General features: G+C 40.2%; 1 protein-coding gene across 2 annotated transcripts in view; it reads left to right on the top strand.

The window, feature by feature from the left end:
• rasgrf1 (Ras protein specific guanine nucleotide releasing factor 1) overlaps nucleotides 1–20,930 on the top strand; it is a 242,396-nt gene that overhangs the window by 208,497 nt on the left and 12,969 nt on the right. For both annotated transcript variants that reach the window (XM_046864006.1, XM_046864007.1), the window contains one exon: nucleotides 3,260–3,344. In XM_046864006.1, the coding sequence (XP_046719962.1) occupies nucleotides 3,260–3,344 (85 nt within the window). The remainder of the gene's footprint in view (nucleotides 1–3,259; nucleotides 3,345–20,930) is intronic.

Here is a 20,930-nt window from a genome sequence, read left to right as displayed (position 1 = left end):
CACACCTCAAACATAGAGCCTCTTTCTTTGACATCATGGGAAAATCAAGAGAAATCCACCAAGACATCAGAAAAAGAATTGTTGACCTCCAAAAGTGTGGCAATTTAGATGGCATCATAAGAAAAGAAAATTATGTGTATATATTAAAGCAACATCTGAAGACATCAGCCAGGAAGTTTAAGCTTGGGTGCAAATGGGTCTTCCAAATGGACAATGACCCCAAGCATACCTACAAATTAGTTACAAAGTGGCTTAAGGACAACAAAGTCAAGGTACTGGAGTGGCTATCACAAAGCCCTGATCTCAATCCCATAGAACATTTGGGGGCGGCACTAAAAAGGTGAGTGCAAGCAAGAAGGCCTACAAACCTGACCCAGTTACACCAGTTCTGTCAAGAGGGGTGGGCCAAAATTCCAGCAAACTATTGTAGAAAGCTTGTGGAAGGATACCCAAAACGTTTGGCCCAAGTGAAACAGTTTCGGGGCAATTCTACCAAATACTAAGGAAGTGTATGTATACTTCTGACTTTGATGAAAGTGATAATAAAAATACATAAAAATTCTCCCTCGCTAGATTCTGACATTTAACAAATGCAAAAAAATGTTATATTTATTAATTTAATTACAATAATTACAATAAAAGCCACTTCACTTGATGATGTCTAGCATTTAAGGTTCTTTTGGTCTACTTCACTTCGTCAGGCAAGTCCTATTTGAAGATTTCTTGATTGCAAACAGGTGTGGCAGTAATCAGGCCTGGGTGTGGCTAGAGAAATTGAACTCAGATGTGATGACACAGTATCAATGGGGGTGGGGGAACACAGTTTCAACAGGGGGTACACTTTTTCACACAGGGCTATGTATTTTTGGATTTTATTTTCCCTTAATGATAAAAACCTTAATTTAAAAACTGCATGTTGTGTTCACTTGTGTTATCTTTTACTAATATTTAAATTCATTTAATGATCTGAAACATAAAAAAGTGTGACAAACATGCAAAATCAATAAGAAATAATGAAGCAGGCAAACACTTTTTCACACCACTGTAAGATTAACACATAATTACCACTGACCAAGCATACTATTATGATCATCTGCTGAATATTGGTCCCTCTTTTGCTGCCAAAACAGTCCTGATCCATTGAGCATTAACTTTTTTTAGCAATTTGAGCTTCAGTAGCTCGTCTGTTGGATCGGACCCAAAGGGCCAGCCTTTCAATGGCTTGACTCTCTGTTTTCTTAACTTTTTGCATTGTTTATTCTTCCTGCCGTTTCTTTTAAATTACCTTCCTTTTAAGGAATTAGACAGACAACCATTATATATTTATTGTTAGGCAGTATTATCATGGTGCAAAAAAATGCCACAAATGCGAAAATTATACATTGTTTTAAAAAATCGTTATATATATATATATATATATATATATATATATATATATATATATATATATATATATACAGTTGTGTTCAAAATTATTCAACCCCCAATGCTGTAAATGGTTTTAGGGAATTTGGTGTACATTTGTAATTGTATTCAGAATGAAATCCTACAAGGACTTCTTAAAGAACCATATGCAACTAAAATGACATCAACTAGTTTTGTAATACAGTAGTAAATGTTTCTTTTGTGAATTCTTCATTGACATAATTATTCAACCCCTTAAAGACTACCACTCTGAAGAACAGAGGTTCAATTAAGTGTTTTCAATCAGGTATTGAAAACACCTGTGGATATCAGGGAGCAGCAATAAAGCCTATTAAGCACCAATTAGGCAGCTTTAAAATGACTGTGATACTCAGCTCCTTCTAGACATTTACTGGTGTGGTTACAAACATGGTGAGGTCAAGAGAATGGTCCAGGAAGACAAGAGAACAGGTGATTACTCTTCACAGGAAGGGCAATGGCTATAAGAAGATTGCAAAGATGTTAAACATACCAAGAGACACCATAGGAAGCATCATTCGCAAATTCAAGGCAAAGGGCACTGTTGAAACGCTACCTGGTCGTGGCAGAAAGAAGATGCTGACTTCGACTGCTGTGCGCTACCTGAAGCGTAGAGTGGAGAAAAGTCCCCGTGTGACTGCTGAGGAACTGAGAAAAGATTTGTCAGATGTGGGTACTGAAGTTTCTGCTCAGACAATACGGCGCACCCTGCGTAATGAAGGCCTCCATGCCAGAACTCCCAGGCGCACCCCCTTGCTGTCCCCAAAGAATAAGAAGAGTCGACTGCAGTATGCCAAAAGTCATGTGGACAAACCACAGAAGTTTTGGGATAGTGTTCTGTGGACTGATGAAACAAAATTAGAACTGTTTGGGCCCATGGATCAACGCTATGTTTGGAGGAGGAAGAACAAGGCCTATGAAGAAAAGAACACCTTGCCTACTGTGAAGCATGGCGGGGGGTCAATCATGCTTTGGGGCTGTTTTGCTTCTGCAGGTACTGGGAAGCTTCAGCGTGTGCAAGGTACCATGAATTCTCTTCAGTACCAGGAGATATTGGATGACAATGTGATGCAGTCCGTCACAAACCTGAGGCTTGGAAGGCGTTGGACCTTTCAACAGGACAATGATCCCAAGCATACCTCCAAGTCCACTAGAGCATGGTTGCAGATTAAAGGCTGGAACATTTTGAAGTGGCCATCGCAGTCACCAGACTTAAATCCGATTGAGAACCTCTGGTGGGACTTGAAGAAAGCAGTTGCAGTGCGCAAGCCTAAGAATGTGACTGAACTGGAGGCTTTTGCCCATGATGAATGGGCGAAGATACCGTAGATCGCTGCAAGACACTTGTGTCAAGCTATGCTTCACGTTTAAAAGCTGTTATTACTGTAAAAGGATGTTGTACTAAGTACTAAGATTGAATGTCACTTGGGGGTTGAATAAAACTGATAATGATGTGAGCTCAGAAAAGACATTTGTGGTTATTTCATTATAAATGTTATGTTATATTTGTCTGACCTACATGCCTCTTTGATTTAATTGTAAGCAGGATGACTGAATGATCATAATCAATGTCAAACCGACCAAAACAATCAATTTCAGTGGGGGTTGAATAATTTTGAACACAACTGTGTATATATATATATATATATATATATATATATATATATATATATATATATATATATAATATAATTTTTTTTTTATTATTGTTGTTGTTGTTGTTGTTGTTGTTGTTGTTATTATTATTATTATTATTATTATTATTATTATTATTATTGTAGTGCTCTTAATGCAACAATCTTGCTTTTATTTCCAGGGAGTTCTTTGGCCAGGGCTGGATGAAGAATGACAAAAATGAAAAGACACCCTACATCATGACAACGACAAAGCACTTCAATGATGTACATATGTATCTTTTGACCTTTATGTACATGAGTACTGAAATTATACTTTACGCTTTTACCCATCCTAATTGCCAGGGGTGGTGATAATTACTTGTCTGCATGCAGTCATCTTTCCCCCTTATTTGTCTCACCTGTTATCAAGCCAAGATGGTGGCAAGCTGTGTAATCTACAAAAAGATACCATAGATCTATGATAGGAATATGGTTTCAGAAATTACAAGTTCATCCTTTCCTGGCTGACAGGTAATGTGGTTGATGTACTGAAAGGAAGTAAAAAGTGGGGATAGAGAGCAAGCCTCTGAGTACAGATAATTGATAATCCACACAAGTCATCTTTGCCAATTCACAATCTCCACAAACCAGCACTATAGTTCTGGAGAAGTCACATGATGCTTTTAGGAACCAGCTTACTTTACATCTATAAAAATACTCTTCATGATTGTCCCAGGAGACTTTTATTATTTATTATTATTTCTAAAGAAAACGATAACTTTCCAAGTGGAGAAAAGAATATCCTGGATGAAGTTGACACATATTTCGGAGTTTGCAAAGGTGTTTATCCAATCCTATAAGCCTCTAATGAGTATAGCAAAGCCAGTGGAATGCCACATGACTGCAAGATTGTTTTGAGCTTACAGGCTGGGATGTTTTTTCAATGGTAGCTGATATGCAGTATGAATGCTGTATATCAGTTCTGACCTACATAGATTCTGCAATAAAACCTTACAGTTTCGCCCCTTACAGTAATGCCAGGAGGGAATTAAAATGTGCATTAGAGAGAAAAGGGGCAGTTGTAATTAATGCATTGAAAAACTAAAATTTAAATTGAATTAAAAAATAAAATAAAAGCTATTGCTACAAAAATCTATTTCTCGTAAATTAGCAGGGGTTATTTCCCATGTTTTGGTTTTGATGAACAAAACAACAGGGTTGGAGCACACCCTTACCTATAGACAATGAGAAAGTGCTTGTCATAAATTCTCTGTAGGTGAGCACCACTATGAGAAAAACTAACATCAACAAAGTAACATGACTTCACAGGGTCTTGGGCCACAAACTAAATTTTCATTTACTCTAATAAAATGTTAGCCTTTCATTACAGTCTTCCACTATTGTCTATGCCCAAAATGATTTTACCAGAATGTCTCAATGACTTCCAATGACTCAATGTCTAGAATAACTTCCCGGTACTCTAAACAGTGTTTTCATGAAATATTTTAATGAACTTAAACTTGTGATGTGTACACAAGAGGACCCAGAAGCAGGACTCTTATACAAACTGCAGTGAACAGAGTCTTTATTAAGATTTATAGGAAAGTGTGATAGATTTGCTTTTACACACACGGGAGCTGCCATACCACATTATGGTGGAGTTTCTCAGAATCACTCAAGTCACTCAAATAAAAAATATGCCATTTGTCTACTTTATTTGATTGGAAAAAAAACTAAACTAAATGTTCAAGCATGCAGCAAGTCACTTATCAGGGGCGAGTTTGATCTCTTTTTTGATTGCTACTTGGTGATATCTACTTAGCACAAACATACAGTTCAGCATCAGTTCAACAGCACGCATGAAATTGTGAAAGTAATAAATGATGAAAGAAACTCCTTACTCCTTACTCTAACGTGCCACAACATGCATAGCCTTATTTGTGCAATTTGTTTTAAGTTGTTGAAAAGAAGGTATTGGGCTCATGATTATTTTAATAGATATCAATCAGTGTTGTACTAAGGGTAACAGGGTCCCCTGCCTATATTGTTCTGTTTGCCAGCTTTGGATTTTTTGGACTGTTTTGACCCTGGACTGTTTATTGGACTTTGTTTTTGCCTTTGCCCCATCAAAACCTGTTTTCACCTTACCCTTACTCCTGTGGCATCCTGCATTTGGGTCCTTACTTACCTTGTCACCCGTGCTCTGGCTGTGCATTGTGTCCTGTGAGCTCCTGACAGAATAGTCTGGCCAAAAGATGGACCCAGTGGATGTATTAAAGTGTTGGGCTTGTTCCACCACGGACCGGCAATTTCGTGCCTGTCCAAGTAGAAGCTGAATATCAACTCTCTCATTAAAAAAAAAAAAAAAGCATACCAGCGGTTGTATTCCCAGCAACAGCTGAAGAAGTTCAACTTACCAAAGAAAATGATGGTGCACTTCTAAACCCCATCATTAAATCTATACTTCCCTTCTACATCACCATCTGCTGCCTCTGCTTAACACAAAGACAAACTGCAGAGTGTCATTGTGTGTCAGTGTGTCTACAGAGATGGTGATTGGCTGCAATCCTCCACCAGACTTTTTGAATCACTTCCCTCTGGCAGTAGACTGTGGACCATCAGAACCAAAATCTCATGCCACAAAACCGATTGTTTCCATCCGCAACTGACTTCATCCATAATAACAAGGGCCCACGATCTTTGCCCTGCTTCCATTTACATTAACATTACAGTGATTTAAACCCTACACTGTTTATCTCATGTGTTTAAGTGTTCAAGAGAGTGCATAAATCAGCTTCAGTTAGTTCAGAATGCAGAGTCCTAACTAGATCTAGAAAATATGACCACATCACCCCTGTTTTAATTAGTGTACAATGGCTCCCAATAAAATCTCGCATTGATTATAAAATACTAGTACTGACATATAAAGCACTTAAAGGTCTCTTGCCGCAGTATTGGAGCGAACCTCTGTACCAATATGATCCCCCACGTGTACTTGGATGAAAAGGTGCAGGCTATTTGTTGGTACCTCAAATAATGAAGACTACAGCAGGGGGCAGCTCTTTCTCTTATAAAGTTCCACAGTTATGGAACAGCCTTCCAATCAGTGTTTGGGACTTAGACACAGTCTCAATGTTCAAGTTGAGGCTGAAAACATTTATTTAGTCAAGTCTTTTATCAGTAGATTTTTCTTAGGTAAAGGAGCAGATCTGAAGGGATCATGGATATAGAGTGTTCAGTGAAATGGTATATTTGTATGCTGTCGTCCCCTCACCCCAGAGGCCGTCTCTTACCCCAGAGATCACTCATTTCTGTGTTACCTTCTGTTTCCCCCATTTAGTTATGCTGCCATAGCAAGTCTTGTTGGAGTCCCCAACTGCACAGTGTCCTTACCTTTCATACAACAGTTGATGGTTTCTCATCAATGCCCTGGGAATTCATGAAATTACAGTGTAAGAACAGGAACACTGAGGATTTGAACTTGGACTGTAGTTAATGCCAACAGTCTGCTACACTGACTCAGTACTACAGTTTGCATCTGATTACAATCACTGCAAACCTCAACATAATTTATTTGTAATAAATGGACATTCGCTACCACCCAGATGAGGATGGGTTCCCTCTTAAGACTGGTTCCTCTTAAGGTTTCTTCCTTATGACCATTCCCGATTATCTCGGGGAATTTTCCTTGCTACAGTTACCACCAGCTTGCTCATCAGGGACAAACTTACACTTAAAACAACATCTTATTAATTCTTTATCACCACATTATCTGTGTAAAGCTGTTTTGAGACAATTTTCTTTGTTAAATTGAATTGAATTGAATTTTTATGATTACCTAATTCCACATGATAAGAATTTTTATTTATTTATATATTTTTATACTATTCACCTGTATACCTGTGATTTGTTACATTATACTAGTGTTTATTTTACTGTTAACTTGGGTCATTTTAAATAACTTACAAATAAATATCTATTTCTGATTTAGATAAATTTTCTGTACATTATTAAAATTATTTAAACAAGTGATAAATTAGAATTAATGACATTAACATGCCTTTTTACTCCAATTCTTAAAAGATATCTTATACACACCACCTCAGTGCTTCCACCTGTGTCTCTTTAGTCTCTGTGTATTTAATTTAATTGAATAAATTTTTATTTGTATAGTGCTTTTAACAATAGAAATTGTTTCAAATCAGTTTTTCACAGATAATTTGGTAAGAAAGAATCAATAAGATTCAAGTTCCCCTTTTGTGTCAGTCTAGTTGCCTGTTTGTTAAAGTTGTCTGGTCTGTTTTCCCATGTCTTCAGCCTTTGTTCTTAGCTTGTTTTTTTCAGCCATTCTGTTTAGGCTTTGAGTATTTTTGTTGGTTCTCATGCAACGTTAAGATTTTTCCTCAAGCTTTCTAGGAGTTTTGTTATTTGTTCTTCATTATTATTATTATTATTATTATTATTATTATTATTATTATTATTATTATTATTGTTATAGGGATTTTTAGATTGTGTTAAATTCTTCTTTGACACCCAAATGGCTTTATCAGCCTACTTCCAGCTTCATAATTGCATTGTTTTATTTGCACATTATTTTCTTTTATTTTTTTAATTCATTTTTTCAGAATGTTTTTTTTGTTGTAATTTATGGAATTTCTGCTTAATTTTTTAGTTAATGTAGTTTCTTTAATTTAATTTTTCCACAAGCTTTATAGGCATCCCACAGTACAGATTTAAATATTTTCCATTGTCATTCTCTTAGTGTTTGATTTCCATTTTCATATGTGCTACAATCTGCTCATTATTTAGAATGCTAGAATTCAGTCTTTATAATGTATTAATGCAAATTCTATTGAAACACATTAGGCATATACAGGTGCATGGCTTGATAGGTCCATTGTCCATTATAATGATCCAAGATGGTGGTGTGGCAGTAGCTTGCAGCAGCCGCTCCGGATCCAAATTGGTGCTACTTTTATTTTGTAGCTCGCCTTATGCAACTTATAGATATTGGATCAACAGGTGTCCTTGTGTACCATACATGTACCAAACACTCCAGAAACACAGAAACAACATAAATATTGATGATCTGTGGGAGAAGCAACGCGACCTCGGCTTGCTTCATGGACCAGGCCTCCAGACCTCGGCATCGTTTGCAGCAGAAGGATGGAATAGGGGAAATCAAAAGTGAACTGGAAAGTTTAACCAGATGCTATTGTGCTTGGAGTGTACATTACACCTAGCGCTAATGCTAAGGAGGGGCTATGTGTGCTCTACAGGAGATTTCAACCAGGGACTGTGGACTCGGGACTGTGCTCCCTAAACTACATTAGTACTTTGCAAACAGAGGGGAAAACATGCAGGATGTTTACACAAACATCCCGGGCACATACTGGGCGAAGCCCCACCCCCACCTTGACTACTCAGACCACATCTTTGTTATGCTGATCCCAGCATGCAGACAACTTAACAGGTGTTCAAGTCCAGCTCGAAAGCAGGTGAAAACCTTGCCAGCAGGATCTATGTCTGCTCTTCAGGACTGCTTTGAATGCACTGATTGGGACCTGTTTAGGAAGGCTGCAAACAACAGCGATTCCATCAACTTGGAGGAGTACACATCATCAGTGACCAGCTACATCAGCAAGTGCATTGATAACGTGACCATCTCTAAGACCATTACCACACGCTCCAAGCAGAAGCTGTGGATAAGCGCTAAGCTGCGTGCACTGTGTAAGGATGGTTAGATCTCTTCATGAGGTCATACCCCGAGAACTGCCATGCAACTTCATGAGGCCAGACCCTTGGAACTACCATGCAACAAAACAATAAACTTTTTATTCTGAGCAAAGGATCTCTTTAATCTGAGGAGAGAAAGCCATTTGTTCAGCTGCCCTCTCACCCATCCTTGAGCCACCCTCTTTTCCTCCTGGGGCTATGGCCAGGTCATGGAAAGGTGACTTAGAAGTTACCGGAATTCAAGCTACTATACTTGCATACCATAATAATTACATTTTAGGAATGTATGAATTTTACCTTTGCATGTTTGGTATTATTTTAAGGGTCTCAGTGTGATTGGAGAAATGATCTCAGTCCCATATCAGTAGAACAGCCAAAAATTAAAGACATCGGGTTTGGGAAAATATTCTGTCCTACTGAAATGAGGAATGTTCCAGATGTTGGTTTTTACCCTAGGTGCTATTTGGTTTTAGGTAACATCCTGTCCCAACAAAGGGTTTGCAAAGCTTTTTTTACTTTGAATACGGGAGTGTTTGTGATGGTTTGGGTATTTAAGGAGATTTGGTGAAACACTCAGGGAAGCATTCTGTAGTCAGAACTTCCCACACAGGCTCTGTGTGTCTCTATTGCGAGTGACTCTTTACTAACTCTTTTGTAAACTGCATTGCTAAACTATTTGGTTTTATGCTGATCATGTTGTGTAACTTTCTTCTATTTTTTGTTCTACATTTGACATTTGTTTATTAATTATTGCCTAGCAAATTAATGTAAAATTCTTGATTAACTCTGAAATCTCCTGAAATGTATTCCTAGTAGATTATGTAGTCTGGTGTTACCGCAAATCTATGACCAGGATAGTACATACAGAAGGCTCATAAACAGATGAAGCATTGAGCACAACATTTGTGACCTACTGATTTCTGACTATCACCGACTTGGTCTAGTGGTTAGGATGCGGTGCACTCAACGCTGTGGCCCGGGTTCGATCCCCGGTCCCCGGTTATTTACAAGCACACTCCTGTATACAGCTTTTTTTTATGTACATTGTACTGTATAACATACAGTAGGTTTACTTTCAGTGCTAATTTGTGTTTTGTGTATTTGTCCTACACTGTCTTGTCTTGTACTGTTTGCACCAGGTTGTACACGATGCACTTTATGTGGTGAGGACAACTTACTTTAGTCCTTAGCTCTGTGTTCTGTTATGTAGCTCTATATTGTTTTATGTAGCATCAGGGTTCTAAAGGAACATTGTCTAATTTCACTGTGTACTGCATCAGCAATATATGGTTAAAATGACGATAAAAGCTTCTTGACTTTTGACTTGACTCCTATGCTACATTTAGTTACATTTTGACTGTTTTTATAATATATAAATTCTATTCTTGAGTATTTTAAATGTGGGTGTGAGTAATGGGTATAATCTTGCCATTTGGAGTGAAAAGTCTCTCCAATCAGTCTGAGATTTCTTAATAGAGCTTTAAATTTATTTGCTATAGAAGTTAAATATCACTTTAAATTTATTCATTTTTGGATTGTGGATTATATTAAAATCTCACACAAATTAAAGTTCCTTGTGTCTAAGCTAAAATGATATTAAAGAATTTAAATTTGCTACCCGGACAAACAAACATTAATAAATGTTACTGAGGCACACTCAATTTGTCCTTTAAATACTGTCAATTATAACATCCTTCTTTATCTCTAAGTTAAGTCAGGTGATTACACCAAAGCATGTTTGATATTTGACACTCTCCTTCAGAATTTATTTGCAGTTAATAAAAGAAACAGCACAGATAATCCACCCATGAATACAAAATGTAGTCAAAGGGAAGAGCAATTCACGTTACGATGGTCAGTGATCACTTGGAATTGGTTCATCTAACCAATGTCTCCACTCCTTCAATGCCTCCTTAATGGAAAGTATTTCCCGGTTCCCCACATCCTAAATTGCTCCCTGCCAGGGGTAATTTACATGTTATTTGAGACTGTATGTCACCAATACCTCATCTGGAGGCATCTACCTCCACTATAAAGGGGATGCTATGGTCTGTGTGTTGCAAGTTGGGTGCAGAGGTCAATCGTTGTTTTAGTCTTTCGAACGTTTTTGCAGTTTCCCCACAGAGTAAGCCTAGTGCTGTAGTTTCTGATGACTGGTGGATAAAAGTTTGCAAGACCTAGGAACCTTTGAAGTTCCTTGATACTCGAGGGTTGAGGCCATGCTGTGACTGCTTTCACATCACTCTTGTCCATCTCCACCCCCTGCTGGCTGATGACATATCCCAGAAAGCTGGTGGAACTCTTGTGAAACTCAAACTTTTCTGAATTTACCATAAGTTGGTGCTGCAACAGCCTCCCTAGTACTGTGCGTACTTGATGGATGTGGAGGTCATAGGTTTTGGAGTATACTAAAATGTCGTCAATATACATGATGATACAAGAGTTTAGTAGGTCCCGAATAATTTCATTCATGAAGGCTTGAAATACAGCTTGTGTGTCCGTCAGGCCATATGGCGTTACCTGGTACTCATAGTGCCCCTTGTGGTATGAAAGGTGGTTTTCCTTTTACCCCTCTCACTGAGCTGGATCAGGTTATATGCACTGCAGAAATCTAATCGGGTTAGTTAGAGTGTCTCCTGTAGCTGTGCAAGGATTGATGATACTAGCGGGAGAGGGTACGGGTACCACACCGTGATGGCTTTTAGGCCATGGTAGTCTATGCAGGGCCTTAATTCCCCATCATTCTTCTCCACAAAAAATAATCCTGCTAATGCTGGGGACAGTGTTTAAGTCAGTTGGATGACCAATGTAGCAGTTCTTTGTGCTTCCATAATATTACAGGGTCATGTAATAAACATGGAAAACAGCCATGGAAACACTAGAATAATGGGATTGACTGGGGAGAAGATGATGAACAAATTAATCTTATCCACATGAAATTAACCCACTTATAGTGGGACTGAAACGGTTCCATGGGTTATGAAACCGTCACCTATTGGACTGTTATCCACCTCAGTGATTGTGACTAGTGTGACACATGGAATCATTGGGAGCTTGAGGTCTTTAACTAGCAGCTGGTGGATAAGAATGATGGCTGACCCTGAATCTACGAGCGATGAGAAGGTATAATGTTCATTAGTAGCATTAAGCTGCACAGGCAATAGAAGACTGTGTGAACAAAGATTCATGCTTACGTGGGCAGAGGTTTAGGATGGACGGGGATGTTGCATTGGGTGCTGGCTCCGAATTAGGTAATCGGCAGTGAATTATGTTATAGGCGGATAGCTAGTGTAATGTACTTTGACAACGGGAGTTTTTTTTATCATTGCAGGCCATCTCAGCCTGTAGACTGTGATGCAGACCTTCTCGGAACATGGCTTGGAGGGCCATATCATTTCAACTACTTTGAGCAGCCAGTGTCCCAAATATTAAAGCATACTCTGCTGCAGCAACGGTTGGCAGAGCTATCATAATGGCCCGGCCGCCATTTTGGGCGGTTCGGGACAGCTGGCCGGCATAGCGCACAGAGCTTGCGTGAGGTGATTGTTAGCCACCTAGTGCATCTTGAGTTGCTGCGGGTATGCCGCTATGATTTCTGTGTGGTAGCTAATGACATTCTGTAGTTGTTCTACTGGATAATCTTGCGGTAAAGTATTCTGTAAGTTTGACGCAGGCTGTATAGAATCCATATGCAGTTTATTAAAGAAACAGCACAGATAAGCCACACGTGAATCTAGAACATAAACACATTAGCAATAGTCTGGTAAACAAAGAAGGCAATCAGCGAGGCAAACAAATCAAATAAATCACAAAGTCATAAATGGTCATAAATGAAAGCAAGGCTGGTGCGAAATAAGGCAATAAACATAAACAGTGAAAATGTCTCGGTATGCGCTTGGAAGACACAACACTTCGCGCTGTAGCGCACTATTAGCATGGCTTATGAGTTGTGAATACAGGAAGTATTTCTTCGCCCAGAAGTGTTCCGAACTCATTAGATGGCTCCCTTTGTTGGTGTGGAGTAGGGTTTCTATTGGGAGCCATTACAAAACTGCACTTGAAATTGCCCCCTCTTCTGCAGCATTGTGGAGTTGTTGTCTTTGTAGAATAGTTTTGTGGGATATGGGGACTGGAACCTTTCAACACCGTTTTTGCCTGTGCATATTCTTTTAATTTATATATAGGTGTATGTATGTGTGTGTATTACATTTTATATATATATATATATATATATATATATATATATATATATATATATATATATATATATATGTGCACACAGTATATATATATATATATATATATATATATATATATATATATATATATATATATAAATAACTAAATAAATAAATAAATATATATATATATATATATATATATATATATATATATATATATATATATATATATATATATATATATAAAACATACACCCATATATTAAATGTTTAAGAAAAGTCAGGTGTAAAAGAAAAAGGAGAAAGGGAGGCCTGAAGTGGTACAAGTGGTACAATGCAAAATATCTGATTGATTATACTCTGAAGTTTTAAGCAAACTGAAGAATATGCACAGACAAAAACAGTGTTGAAAGGTTCAAGTCCCTATATCCCACAAAACTATTCTACAAAGACAACAACTCCACAATGCTGCAGAAGAGGGGGCAATTTCAAGTGCAATTTTGTAATGGCTCCCAATATATATATATATATATATATATATATATATATATATATATATATATATATATATATATATATATATATATACATATACAGTGAGGAAAATAAGTATTTGAACACCCTGCTATTTTGCAAGTTCTCCCACTTAGAAATCATGGAGGGGTCTGAAATTGTCATCGTAGGTGCATGTCCACTGTGAGAGACATGATCTAAAAAAAAAATACAGAAATCACAATATATGATTTTTAAACTATTTATTTGTATGATATAGCTGCAAATAAGTATTTGAACACCTGTCTATCAGCTAGAATTCTGACCCTCAAAGACCTGTTAGTCTGCCTTTAAAATGTCTAAATGTTTGAGGTCGTTATCTGCATAAAGACACCTGTCCAACCCATACAATCAGTAAGAATCCAACTACTAACATGGCCAAGACCAATGAGCTGTCCAAAGACACTAGAGACAAAATTGTACACCTCCACAAGGCTGGAAAGGGCTACGGGGAAATTGCCAAGCAGCTTGGTGAAAAAAGGTCCACTGTTGGAGCAATCATTAGAAAATGGAAGAAGCTAAACATGACTGTCAATCTCCCTCGGACTGGGGCTACATGCAAGATCGTGGGGTCTCAATGATCCTAAGGAAGGTGAGAAATCAGCCCAGAACTACACAGGAGGAGCTGGTCAATGACCTGAAAAGAGCTGGGACCACCGTTTCCAAGGTTACTGTTGGTAATACACTAAGACGTCATGGTTTGAAATCATGCATGGCACGGAAGGTTCCCCTGCTTAAACCAGCACATGTCCAGGCACGTCTTAAGTTTGCCAATGACCATTTGGATGGTCCAGAGGAGTCATAGGAGAAAGTCATGTGGTCAGATAAGACCAAAATAAAACTTTTGGGTCATAATTCCACTAAACGTGTTTGGAGGAAGAAGAATGATGAGTACCATCCCAAGAACACCATCCCTACTGTGAAGCATGGGGGTGGTAGCATCATGCTTTGGCGGTTTTTTTCTGCACATGGGACAGGTCCACTTCACTGTATTAAGGAGAGGATGACCGGGGCCATGTATTGCGAGATTTTGGGGAACAACCTCCTTCCCTCAGTTAGAGCATTGAAGATGGGTCGAGGCTGGGTCTTCCAACATGACATAGACCCGAAGCACACAGCCAGGATAACCAAGAAGTGGCTCTGTAAGAAGCATATCAAGGTTCTGGCATGGCCTAGCCAGTCTCCAGACCTAAACCCAATAGAGAATCTTTGGAGGGAGCTCAAACTTCGTGGTTTTTCAGCGACAGGCCAGAAACCTGACTGATCTAGAGAAGATCTGTGTGGAGTAGTGGGCCAAAATCCCTCCTGCAGTGTGTGCAAACCTGGTGAAAAACTACAGGAAATGTTTTTAGATTATGTCTCTTACAGTGGACATGCACCTACGATGACAATTTCAGACCCCTTCATGATTTCTAAGTGGGAGAACTTGCAAAATAGCAGAGTGTTCAAATACTTATTTTCCTCACTGTATGTGTATATATATATATATATATATATATATATATATATATATATATACACACACTGGCGATCAAAATTAGAGAAGAATTTATAAACAATTGAACAATTTTGAAATAATGTCATCTTCACTGCTCAACAGTTGAAGGAGTTTTTGTCCTGTCTATACCATGCTACCAGAACAGTTTTTCCACAAAATAACAAAGGCATTAAAAAAAACCCATTGTTTTGCAGAAAACACACTGACCAAAATTAGAGAACAACAATGACTGTAGCATGGAAAAAGATTACAACAAAATTTTCTGAAGGTTACAACAGTCAATTAGTAGGAAGTGTACAGGCCTCTGCTCTGAATGACTTCAGCAGATCTGCGGCCACAGGACAGCACTAGTCTCACACTGCTCTGGTGTGATTTTGGTCCACTGTTCTTCCAGTCTCCTCCACAGTTCGGTGACTGTAGTGGGTTTCTTGGCCATAACTTTGTCACAAAGGATTTTCCAGAGGTTCTCTATTGGGTTGAGATCAGGACTCTGGGCAGGCCATGTCATTATTTCAATGTTTTCAGTTTCAAGGAACTGTTTACCTGTTTTGCTGTGTGACATGGAGCATTGTCCTGCATGAACACTGCGGGCTGATTAGGTGATGAACGCAGGGTAGGAACCATATGTTGTTGAAGAAGGTTCTGATAAACATTTGCATTCACTCTGCCATGTAGCTGTGTAAGAGGCCCAACTCCTGCTGCAGAAAACATGCCCCAAACCATGAAACTTCCTCCTCCACTTTTCACTGACTTCTTTACACACTTTGGGTTCAGTCTTTCTCCAGTTTGTCGCCGAACATAATGTTTCCCATCGGACCCAAATAAATTAAACTTGCTTTCATCTCCTCTGTCCGCACAACATGCTTAGTCTAGCCTTTTGATTCTTTCTGCTAATAAGAGGTTTGGTCACTGCAGAGTGGGCTTTCAGTCCAAATGCTCTTAAACGTTGAAACACTATATGACAAGACAGATCCTTACCTTGTTCAGCGCTGAACTGGTGAGCAATTCCAGCTGCAGTGTGGAAACGATTGCCCATTAAGATCCTCCGCAGTATCCTGTCCTCTCTTGTATTTGTCTTCTGTGGATGACCAGCCTTCTTGGTGGACTTGAATGAGTTTGTGATGTTGTAAAGATTCAATATTCTTGAAATCACAGATTTGGAATGACCAACTTGTCTTGCTATGGCTGATAGGGTCATCCCTTTGGCCTTCATCTGGACAACCTGCTGCCGGAGGCTTTCAGTCAATTTAGAATGGCCTACCATCTTGCAGAGTCAGTGAAACTGGAAGTTAAGCTGCCAGTTAAATAGGGGTTGACAAATAATCAAGGAAATTAGCACCAGGTACCAGATTGTTTATAAATTAATCTCTAATTTTGATTGCCAGTGTATATATACACACACACACACACAGTCATGGCCAAAAATTTTGGCACCCTTGCTATTCTGTCAGAAAATGGAACCTTTCTCTCAGAAAAATATTTGCAGTTGCAAATGTTTTAATACTCACATGTGTATTTTTTTGTTTGACTTGAAACAACACAAAAAAAAAAGCAGAGAGGAAAACTCAAATCTGATACAATTCGACACAGAACCCAAAAAATACACTGGAAAAAATTATTGGCACTCTTAACTTAATATTTGGTAGTACCTCCTTTGAAAAAAATCACTGAAATCAATCGCTTCACGTAACCATGAATGAGTTTCTTACACCTCTCTACTGGAATTATGGACCACTCTTCTTTTGCAATCTGCTCCAGGTCATTCAGATTACAAGCTGTTTTGAGATCTCTTCATGGGTGTTCTATGGAATTCAAATCTGGGCTTTGTTTGTAACCATTTTGTGCTTTTTAAAGTGTGTTTCGGGCCATTGTCCTGCTGAAAAACCCATGACCACTAGTGGAGATGCAGCTTTCTGACATTAGCCAATACGTTGTGCCCCAAAATTCTTTGGTAATCAAAAGATTTAATGATACTGTTCACACAGTCAAGGCATCCAGTGCCAGAAACAGCAAAGCAACCTCGAAACATCTTTGAACCTCCACCATGTTTGACTGTAGGGGCTGTGTTCTTTGCTTTGAAGGCCTCATTTCTTTTTCCTTAAACAGTGCCATGATGTCCTTTACCAAAAAGCTCTTTTGTCTCATCTGTCCACTGTATGTTCTCCCAGAAGGATTGTGGTTTTGTAACATACGTTTTGGCAAACTCCAGTCTTGCTTTTTTATACCTTTGTGTCAGTGGGAGTGAGAAGATATACTAAATCAAAAATTTAGATTGGAGATCAAAGATGGCGCAGGTGAGGTCAGCTGCCATCATGACTGCTCCGGCTACGTTTTCTCTCTTTTGTTTATTTTATACTTTTATTTAAGTAGTTATAGTTCCATCTACACAAGATGGACACCATTAGATATGACAGACACTCAAATCTATTGGTGTACAATGCACTCACCTTTTTAAACCCGGACGCATGCTGGCCGAGCGAGATCCTGAGGGAGAACAAATGACGCAACCCGTACCGGCATCCGCAAGGGGGAAATGAGCCGGCGTCAGGAGCAGGCTGAGGGCGCACACCACGCTCCCTTACCTAGTATCCTGTTAGCCAACGTCCAGTCACTGGAGAACAAGTTTGACAACCTCAGGGCAAGGGTCAAGTTCCAGAGAGACATTCAAGACTGCAACCTTCTCTGCTTCACTGAAACATGGCTGAACCCAGCGGTACCGGACCACGCCATCCAGTCGGCCGAGTTTTTCAGGGAAGTCAAGAGGAGGTGGAGTGTGTCTGATGGTGAACAACCACTGATGCGACAGCGCGAGCATTGTTACTCTTTCACGCTCCTGCAAACCAAATCTGGAACTACTGACCATCAAATGTCGGCCCTTCTATCTACCTCGGCAATTCGGCTCGTCATAGTCAGTGCCGTTTATATTCCACCTCAAGCAGACACGGACACTGCGATATGGGATTTGCACGAAACAATAACACTTCAACAAACACAGCATCGGGACGCTGCGCTCATTGTGGTCGGAGATTTCAACAGTACCAATTTAAGCGCGCACTACAGAACTTTTATCAGCACATCACCTGCTCCACCAGGGGCAAAAGGACACTGGACACTGCTACACACCTTTCAAAAACAGCTACAAGGCACAATCACTTCCACCGTTTGGGAAATCAGACCATGCCGCCATCTTCCTCATGCCTGTTCACAAACAAAGGCTGAAACAGGAAGCTCCGGTTCAGAGGGAGGTCGCACGCTAGACTGACCAATCGGTGGCCGCTCTGCAGGACGCTTTGGATGACGCAGACTGGGACATGTTCAGGCGCAGCTCTGATGACGTCAACATGTTTACGGAAACAGTTGTGGGATTTATTGGGAAACTAGTGGATGATACAGTGCAAAAAAACCACAATCAGAACGTTTCCCAACCAGAAGCCGTGGGTGGATAAAACCATCTGCGACACTCTGAGATCCTGCTCCGCTGCCTAGAACATGGGGCTCGCCACCGGGGACATGAACGAGTACAAGGCTGCGTCCTACAGTGTTCGCAGAGTGGTGAAGGATGCAAAGTGGCGCTACGGGAGAAAACTAGAGTCACAGTTTTAACATGGTGGCTCTAGGAGCCTGTGGCAGGGACTAAAGACAATAACGGACTACAAAACACCATCTTCTAAAATGGTGAATGCGGACGCTTCTCTGGCAGACGAGCTAAACACCTTTTACGCTCGTTTCGAGGCTGCAGCTAACCACGCTAGCGGCGCAAGCGGCACAACCAGCATGCATGCTGAGAGAGCAAGAGAGGTAAACACGTTCACCATCTCAGAGCATGACGTGAGGAGGGCATTCAAGAGAGTGAATACCAGGAAGGCAGCAGGACCAGACGGCATCACAGGTCAGGTTCTGAAAGCCTGCGCTAACCAGCTAGCACCGGTGTTCACTGAGATATTCAACCTCTCACTGGAACAGTCTGTTGTCCCCTCATGTTTTAAACAGTCCACTATTGTTCCTGTCCCGAAGAAAACCCAGCCCGCTTGCCTTAACGACTATCGCCCTGTAGCCTTGACCTCAGTAGTGATGAAGTGCTTTGAGAGACTGGTCAGGGACTTTATCACTACCAGACACACTGGACCCATTACAGTTTGCGTACCGTCAGAACCGCTCTACTGAGGACACTATTGCTCATCTCCTCCACACCAGTTTAAGCCACCTGGACCAAAGAAACAGGAATTATGCAAAGATGTTGTTCGTGGACTACAGTTCAGCGTTTAACACCATAATTCCCTCCAACACTCACCTCTAAGTTGGAGGTCCTGGGACTCAGCCACTCAGCCGCTGTGTCAATGGATCTCTAACTTCCTGACAGACAGACCACAAGCCGTATGGGTGGGAAAACACACTTCATCCACCCTCACCCTCAGCACTGGAGCTTCCCAGGGTTGTGTTCTGAGCCCCCTGCTTTACTCAATGTACACATATGACTGTGTGGCCACTTCCAACTCCACCATCATCATCAAGTTGGCAGACGACACCGTTGTGGTGGGTCTGATCTCCAACAACAATGAGACGGCCTACCTACAGGAGGTTAAAAACCTGGAGAGATGGTGCCTGGAGAACAACCTTCTCCTGAATGTCAGCAAGACTAAGGAGTTGATCATGGACTTCAGCACAAAGTGGGAGTGGTCATACCAACCGCTAAACATCAGCGGGACCCCAGCGGAGAGAGTGGACAGTTTCTGGTACCTTGGTGTTCACACAGGACCTGTCTTGGTCCTGTCACACCAACACCCTGGTGAAGAAGGCCCGGCAGCGTCTGTACCATCTGAGACGCTTAAGGGACTTTAAACTTCATTCTCAGGTGCTTAAGACCTTCTACACCTGCACTATTGAGAGCCTTCTGATGGGTAGCATCACTTCCTGGTTTGGGAACAGCACCATGCAGGACAGACGACCCCTCCAGAGGGTGGTGCGTTTAGCAGAACGTACCATCCACACCGAGCTCCCTGACCTGCAGTACATCTACAGCATGCGGTGCCGGACCAGAGCTAGGAAGATTATGAAGGACCTCAGCCATCACAACAATGGACTCTTTTCTCTGTTGCGTTCGGGGAAATGCTTCCGATTCCTGAAAGCGAACACAGAGAGAATGAGGAGGAGCTTCTTCCCGCAGGCCATTCGGAGTTTAAACCAGGAAACACCCAGGATCTAAAAACTGGCCCACTCTCTCCATCATCACACTTCCTCTCTATACATATCTCACCTTTTGCACCATGACACTTTAAACTCTGGACAGCACAGTGCACTTTATATTTTATTTTATTTTATACCACACCACACCGCACACGGACACTTTATGGTCATTGTTATACCACACCATACTGCACATAGACACTTTTGGGACACTTTTTGAACACTTTACACCACACCATACCGCACACGGACACTTACAGACTTTTTTTTTCCACACCATACCGCACACGGACACTTACGGACTTTTTACACCACACCATACCGCACACGGACACTCTATGGACAATCTAAACCACCAAAAAATTGTCTACTGTTTACTGTTTACTGTTCCACTGTATGCCATAAGTATTTTTTTTGTATATACATCTTTTTCTTTTGTCTCACATACATATACAGTGAGGAAGTTCCCACTTAGAAATCATGGAGGGGTCTGAAATTGTCGTCGTAGGTGCATGTCCACTGTGAGAGACATAATCTAAAAAAAAAATCCAGAAATCACAATATATGATTTTTAAACTATTTATTTTTATGATACAGCTGCAAATAAGTATTTGAACACCTGTCTATAAGCTAGAATTCTGACCCTCAAAGACCTGTTAGTCTGCCTTTAAAATGTCCACCTCCACTACATTTATTATCCTAAATTAGCTGCCTAAAGAC

Source organism: Silurus meridionalis, chromosome 13, assembly GCF_014805685.1.
Source record: "Silurus meridionalis isolate SWU-2019-XX chromosome 13, ASM1480568v1, whole genome shotgun sequence".
NCBI lineage: Eukaryota > Metazoa > Chordata > Actinopteri > Siluriformes > Siluridae > Silurus > Silurus meridionalis.
The sequence above is the reverse complement of the archived record's forward strand: the minus strand, read 5'-3'. Positions and strand labels throughout refer to the sequence as shown.